The sequence below is a fragment of the Bison bison genome, unplaced genomic scaffold (genome assembly GCF_000754665.1).
Source record: "Bison bison bison isolate TAMUID 2011002044 unplaced genomic scaffold, Bison_UMD1.0 scf7180017864118, whole genome shotgun sequence".
Classification (NCBI taxonomy): Eukaryota; Metazoa; Chordata; class Mammalia; order Artiodactyla; family Bovidae; genus Bison; species Bison bison.
The window spans coordinates 4,028,312-4,036,185 of NW_011494690.1; the positions used below are offsets into that span (position 1 = coordinate 4,028,312).

Genomic DNA, 7,874 nt, shown 5'->3' on the forward strand with positions numbered 1-7,874 from the left:
ACAGTCTCACATCCATACATGACCACAGGAAAAACCATAGCCTTGACTAGACGAACCTTTGTTGGCAAAGTAATGTCTCTCCTTTTGAATATGCTATCTAGGTTGGTCATAACTTTCCTTCCAAGGAGTAAGCATCTTTTAATTTCATGGCTGCAGTCACCATCTGCAGTGATTTTGGAGCCCAAAAAAGTAAAGTCTGACACTGTTTCCACTGTTTGCCCATCTATTTCCCATGAAGAGATGGGACCGGATGCCATGAACTTTGTTTTCTGAATGTTGAGCTTTAAGCCAACTTTTTCACTCTCCACTTTCACTTTCATCAAGAGGCTTTTGAGTTCCTCTTCACTTTCTGCCATAAGGGTGGTGTCATCTGCATATCTGAGATTATTGATATTTCTCCCGGCAATCTTGATTCCAGCTTGTGTTTCTTCCAGTCCAGCATTTCTCATGATGTGCTCTGCCTATAAGTTAAATAAACAGGGTGACAATATACAGCCTTGACGTACTCCTTTTCCTATTTGGAACCAGTCTGTTGTTCCATGTCCAGTTCTAACTGTTGCTTCTTGACCTGCATACAAATTTCTCAAGAGGCAGATCAAGTGGTCTGGTATTCCCATCTCTTTCAGAATTTTCCACAGTTTATTGTGATCCACACAGTCAGGGGCTTTGGCATAGTCATTAAAGCAGAAATAAATGTTTTTCTGGAACTCTCTTGCTTTTTCCATGATCCAGCAGATATTGGCAATTTGAACTCTGGTTCCTCTGCCTTTTCTAAAACCAGCTTGAACATCAGGAAGTTCACAGTTCACGTATTGCTGAAGCCTGGCTTGGAGAATTTTGAGCATTACTTTACTAGCGTGTGAGATGAGTACAATTGTGCAGTAGTTTGAGCATTCTTTGGCATTGCCTTTCTTTGGGATTGGAATGAAAACTGACCTTTTCCAGTCCTGTGGCCACTGCTGAGTTTTCCAAATTTGCTGGCATATTGAGTGCAGCACTTTCACAGCATCATCTTTCAGGATTTGAAATAGCTCACCTGGAATTCCATCACCTCCACTAGCTTTGTTCGTAGTGATGTTTTCTAAGGCCCACTTGACTTCACATTCCAGGATATCTGGCTGTAGGTCAGTGATCATACCATCGTGGTTATCTGGGTCATGAAGATCTTTTTTGTACAGTTCTTCTGTGTATTCTTGCCATCTCTTCTTAATATCTTCTGCTTCTGTTAGGTCCATACCATTTCTGTCCTTTACCGAGCCCATCTTTGTATGAAATGTTCCTCTGGCATCTCTGATTTTCTTGAAGAGATCTCTAGTCTTTCCCATTCTGTTGTTTTCTTCTATTTCTTTGCATTGATTGCTGAAGAAGGCTTTCTTATCTCTTCTTGCTGTTCTTTGGAACTCTGCATTCAGATGTTTATATCTTTCCTTTTCTCCTTTGCTTTTCGCTTCTCTTCTTTTCACAGCTATTTGTAAGGCCTTCCCAGACAGCCATTTTGCTTTTTTGCATTTCTTTTCCATGGCGATGGTCTTGATCCCTGTCTCCTGCACAATGTCACGAACCTCATTGCATAGAGCCATTAAAAATAATGAAATCTTGCCATTTATGATAACAAGGATGAGCCTTGAGGGCATTAGTGAAATAAGTCAGAGAAAGACAGACACCGTATGATTTCATTTTTATGTGGATCTTGAAAAAGAAATCCCCCAAGCCCCATAGATAGAACAGATTGGTGGTTGCCAGAAGCATGAAGACTAGGGGTGGGTGAAATGGATGAAGGAGGTTAAAAAATTACCACCTTCCAGTTACAAATAAGGCACGGGTATCTAATGTACAGCATTGTGACTATAATAATAATATTGGACTGCATATTTGAAGGTTGCTAAGAGGGTAGATCTTAAGGAAAGAAATAATTCCGAATGGGGATGGGTGTTAACTAGACTTCTTGTGGTGATCATTTCTCAGTATGTGCAAATACTGAATCATTATGTTGTGCACCTGAAGCTATTATGTTTTATGTCAGTTATATCTCAGTGATAAAAAATTAAATGGAAAAAGTAAAACTCACAAAAAGTATGTGCGAGAGTTGCTCTTCATCTCCTGATTCCTAGTACATTTTTGCTGTAAACTGACTACTGTTGTTAAAAATAATACAGACTGTCACCACTGTATTGTATAGTAACATTATTTTTTTGGCTCCAGGGTCACTTGGTAAGCCAAGCAACATACATATATTATAAAACACATTTTCACAAATGTTAGAAATGCGTGCATGGCTTCTTTGCTATAAATGGAAACACAAGTTCCGTTACAGGCCAAGAGACAGCTTTGAGATAACTTGCTAAACGAGCACAATGTAAACCTGTCAGAACTCTTTCTTTCTTTTCTTTTTTTCATCAGAGCCTTTCTAATGGGCATTTTGGCTCTGCCATCTGTGACTTGTGGATCCTTGATCCCAGGACACTTCAGGGCCAAAAAACGTTAGGCAGTTCTTTGATTTTTGTGAATACATGAGAGTCAGTGAGCTTCTAGTACTATTGGATCTTCTGCATTCTGAAGTATTAATATACTTATTTTGGCCTTTTTGTTGCTTTATGTTAAATGTACTGATTTAAAGAAATATTTTTGAGAGCTGTTTTCCATTTATAACATTTAAACTAGTACTAGAATAAGCTAAGTTTTTAGTTTTTTCAGTTAGTGAGCCAACAGATTTCTGTAGCCTATTCTTCTACTTCTGAAAGTTGCATGATTCTGAAACTGTTCTGATTTTTTAAAAATCTGTTTGATATTTGCAGAAACAAATTGGAGAAACATGGTGGAAACTTCCGATGGGCTGGAAACATCAGAAAACGAGAGAGAAGTTTCTTGTAAGCATAGCACATCTGAAAAACCCAATAAACTTCCATTTGACACAGCCCCTGTTGGTAAGCAGGCGTCATTAGTGACTGCAGGCAGTACTACCTCAGCTACAAACCCTGGAAAATCAGCAGTGGGCGATAAAGAGGAGGTGAAGCCCGATGACCTGGAATGGGCCTCACAGCAGAGTACAGAGACTGGCTCTTTGGATGGCAGCTGCCGGGATCTTCTGAATTCCTCCATCACCAGCACCACCAGCACTCTTGTACCTGGCATGCTTGAAGAAGAGGACGATGAGGAGGAGGAGGAGGAGGAAGATTATGCTCACGAACCCATATCTGTAGAAGTACAGCTCAATAGTAGAATTGAGTCTTGGGTCTCTGAGACCCAGAGAACGATGGAAACTCTTCAGCTTGGAAAAACCCTTAATGGTTCTGAGGAAGATAATGCAGAGCAAAGTGGGGAAGAGGAAGCAGAAGCGGCTGAGGTGCTAGAGCCAGGGATGGATAGCGAGGCCTGGACTACTGATCACCAAGCAAGCCAGGAACAGCAGAAGCCCAGCAACTGCAGCTCGCTGAACAAGGAGCACTCTGATTCTAATTATACACCCCCAGATCTATAACTCAGGAAATGTCAGCTGTCTGTCTCAAACTACATAAGGGTTACAGCCATTATAAATCTTTCATGCTTCATCTCAACATTTTGCACTGTCTAGTATTTAATATATGTATTTAATTCCTGACAAATATTTTTTAGCTTTCTTTTACTTGTTTTGTGATCCATAGCCTAACTGATACTTAGCATCTGTGTCTTTCTAAGAACTGTGTGGAAAATTCAGAATTGTTTCAGCCTTTTTATGGACAGTAATGATTTTAAAAGAAGACCAGGTTTTAAAGAAAGTAATTTTAAAATGCCTATTTAGTCATTTTGAAAGCTACAGATGGAGGTTCTAAGGACAGGAGCAATTACCAGTGTTTGCTTCAAGACTGCACCTCCTATACTCTTAACTGTCTGGCCAAAAAGTTGTTTGGGTTTCTTTAAAATAAAAGAAACCTGGAGGTAGAGTTAGAAAACTTAAAAAATGGCTGAGGGTAACTAAGTTCACAGTGATTTGTGTTAAAAATTGATGCAACTTGTATTCAGTCCACAAATGCTCATTTCAGTAGTCACTGATCATTATAATTGATTAAAGTTGGTTGGCTAAGTAGAGCCTCCAATACTTGGGCTGGCAAGGGAACCACCATGACAGATGAGAGCTGGCCTTATTTGTGCAAAGTGATAGGTGTTTAAATAGTGAGAAGTTGCCCATTAGAGGGCCTTCTGGTTTCTGGTTCACATTTGCTTCTTAATTACCTCAGGAATGCTCTTGTACATAGTTGTATTTGCATAAAATTAGGCAAATTTTGACAGGTGAATAACTGTAACCGGTTGTATGACTACAGCACTTACATGTAAATTATCCAGAAACAAAGTCTTACACTAGTGTGTTCTCTTGCATGCTTCTGACTTGGGATTCTCTGGACTTCAGATATGGATTTGATTGGGTATTCAGACTTGTCCAGAGTGAAAAATCATTGCACCTTTTAAGAAAACTACTTTGTCCCTAACCTTGAGCACCTGCTACATAACACTGACCATAGTTACTGATGGGAGTCAGGGAAAGAAACTGTATGCAGTTGTAACATGTATCCTGATAATCAAGGCTTGAAAGAAGTTTTGAAGAAAAGAGAAAGTTGTTCTAATTGTGCTGAAACTGTTAGATTTTAGAGTTTGCAGGTAGGCGCAGGTATTAATTCTAGATCATTGTTTATCTCTGCCCTTCTTCTGGGATGTTTAAACTCTTGGGAGAAATTAAAGTTAATGAGCTAAATGTTTTACTAATCAGTCACCACCTGGTAGTAACCTTTGCAAGTTTATGATGGTGGGAGAATTAGGAATTACCTTTTTTCTGTCTTCCCTCCAACCACCTCCAGTTGGCCAATTTGTGTGTGCGTGCACACATACACACAGACGCGTGCCAGATTTACACTTTCAACTCCCATAAGCAGGCACAGAAGTGAAGAGGAAGGGGTGTTTTCCTTGTCCAGGTTTTATGGGGCAGAGAGCTTTGCCTCACCGAGGTGAATTGGGCAGATTCTTTACTGAAGCATTGGGACTACTGTTCTGGTATTGATGTTTTATAATCCTGGCATTTAATTACTGGTGAAACCAGATTCTTGGTTGATGACTGACTTGTTTGTGAATTGTGAAAGTTTATGAGCGTTGCTGTGTAGGAAATGTCAGTCTAACAACTTTATTAGTGTGCTAAAAGGGGACATTACTGTAGTGTCCTGTCTGAACTGTTTTTCAGCATAGACTTCTTAGGCACAAAGTGTCCAGTACTTAAAGAAATGTAGCATGTAAGGAATGAAGCCTCTCAAGTGGTAATCATGGATTTATATGTGGCAGATCTTTGTGTCTCTGTACATTTGGAAGTGTTCATTGATTTAAAGAAATGATAGAGATTTTGAATTACTGACAGTCTTAAAAGTAAATTGAAAACTTTTCATACTTTTTAATGGTGTAAATTTCCTTTGCTTGGTGTCAGTGATTCAGATAACTCTTGATCTTAAAATAATGAATGGCTTTTCAAAGGTTTCTTATATTTTATACCTCTACTGAATGAGAATTGTCATTTTAGATTTTTGACATTTGTATCAAAAGGGAAGTTGAGGAAATCTTCAGAACACCAGTAGCTTTGAATTTTGCTATAGCCTTCAGAAGTGTTCAATTATGTGTTTGATAAATGCTCTTGCATGTGCAGGATCTTCTGCCAGCAAAGCAAACCAAGGGACCACAGCGTTTTTTATATGAGACAGTTGACCTCTACAGGACAACCCAAAATTTATTAAAGGAAATGCTACTATGTAGGATGTATGCTTAAGTAATTATTGATAATGTCTTTATAATTCATTTCCTTTAGATAAATTCTGGCATGTATGTATATTGTATGCAGGCGGAGGTGTGAAATTAGGAAAGGATTTTTTTCTGGATCTGGGTGAGTGGCTCTTTGGAGATCTAGAGAGATCTAATGGTAAGAGTAAGGGTTTATCATCACAAGAAATAAAAAACGTAGTGATTTTTTTCTTCGTGTGTAGAGATTGTTTTACTGGCAATAATTGATATTAGATTTCTATTTCAGTACTTAAGTATATGAATTCAAGTATGAATTGCACTCCCACAATTAGATTTCTGCTTCAGTAGGTTTGTTTGCTGTGAAGATTACTTCTCAAAAGACAAAATGTTCATATTAGCTTAACTCTTGGTTTAAATATGTTTGTAAATGATGTAATATATTTCTTTTGACTAAAGATGGGGGGAAAAATGTGTGTTATACATTGAAAAGTTTTTAAAGGCTTTGACTGGAGGTCCTTTTTGCAGAGATGGTATTTTATATGCTTCCAGTATTTGGAAAAGAATTAGTCAAAAGGAATTCACATAGTTTAAATATTGAGAAATTAATATCCAAATAATGTACTTGCCTGATTTCTTAATAAGCTGGGGGAGGTGGGTGGGGTGGGAGTTACAGTGTGCAAATGAGTAGTGAACTCCACATTCATTTTTTCAACTCTAACATAAAACTGTTCAATCCTAACACATTGTTACTTTAATATATGTATAAAGAAGTATTACTGTTTGTAAAGCTGCTGTTTGCTTAAAAATAAACCTGTCATTTAAGTATTTTCTGTATGTTGTGCCAACAAGGTAGAACATTAACTTGTCTGTTTACTTTTTTTTGGTTTTTAAAAATTTTTTGTGAAGTAATTTATTATCTTCCTCCTACCTTGTTCCTTCCAAACTTTACACACTTCCGGAATCAACCAAACTGTTTGCCTAATCTGAAATCTGAATCCTAATTAATGATAAAAATTTAAACTTTGTTGGCACATCACACTTTAAAAGGATTTGTATTATTTTGTAATTTAATTTCTAAATATACCACATGAATTTATAATTTAATGTCTTAATTGTAATGCTCTAATTAAAAGCTAGCAAAATTATTATGAATTATAACATGAAGGGATTTTCATCTTGTTCTTTTGCTGTATGAAGGATGATTGTTATATCACATTTTAGAGGGTAATAACAGCTTTTTTGCACTATGTAAATACTAGTGGAGATTCTTCTGTAACTAATAAAATGATTATTGAAATGTAGTCGTCTTGTTTCAGAATAGGTGCTTAAGGTATTATGACTTCCCCAATGTGTAGGATAGAGAAAATAATAAGAGTTCAGCTTATGGTATCCCTTAGTGCTCTCCTGGGTTAATCCACGAAGGTTATGAAATTTGCAAGACGAAGTCATTAGTAAAAATCTGTTTTGGATGATTAGTGTGATCTGTGTCATGGGTATAACAGTCTCGCCAGAGACCATCTTAGTGTTAGGAAAAGGCTCCTACAGATTCCATCTCCTTTATATGCTAATTACTCTGTGCCAGACATTGTTCTAAGCCATTTTCCAATATTAACTCAATCCTCAAGCAACCCTGTGAGGAAATACTATGATAATTTCTCACTTTTTAGATGATGAAAGAATCATGGAGATGTTAAGTAACTTGCCCAAGTTTCAACAGCTGGTAAATAGCAGAACTAGGATTTAAATTCAGTCCTGTGGTTGGTATGCTTTTTTTTTTTTTTTTTAATAATTGGAGTGTAGTTGATTTACAGTGTTGTGTTTCAGGTGTACTGCAAAGTGAATCTGTTACACACATCTATATATCCACATTCTTTTCCTATATAGACCATTACAGAGTATTGAGTAATAGAGCATGGCCAGTTGTTCACAGCTCTTAGCATGTGACTGAATGTTGATGTGCACCCATTACCCTGCATGTCATTACCAGGCATCAGTTACCCTGGGACCACTGGTGGTCTTGTTCAGCCATCGGTCGTCGCCCCAGTGGGCCGCTATCCCAAGGGACCAGCTGTCAATGAAAGACCGTTAGTGGCCCTACTCAGCTACTGGTTGGTGCTGCAGTC

General features: G+C 37.8%; 1 protein-coding gene across 2 annotated transcripts in view; it reads left to right on the forward strand.

The window, feature by feature from the left end:
• The window catches only part of SECISBP2L (SECIS binding protein 2-like), a 61,225-nt gene extending 54,172 nt beyond the window's left edge, over positions 1-7,053 (forward strand). For both annotated transcript variants that reach the window (XM_010839523.1, XM_010839524.1), the window contains one exon: positions 2,796-7,053. In XM_010839523.1, coding sequence (XP_010837825.1) covers positions 2,796-3,478 — 683 coding nt within the window. In that variant the 3' untranslated portion in view covers positions 3,479-7,053. The remainder of the gene's footprint in view (positions 1-2,795) is intronic.
• Positions 7,054-7,874: the final 821 nt, after the last annotated feature.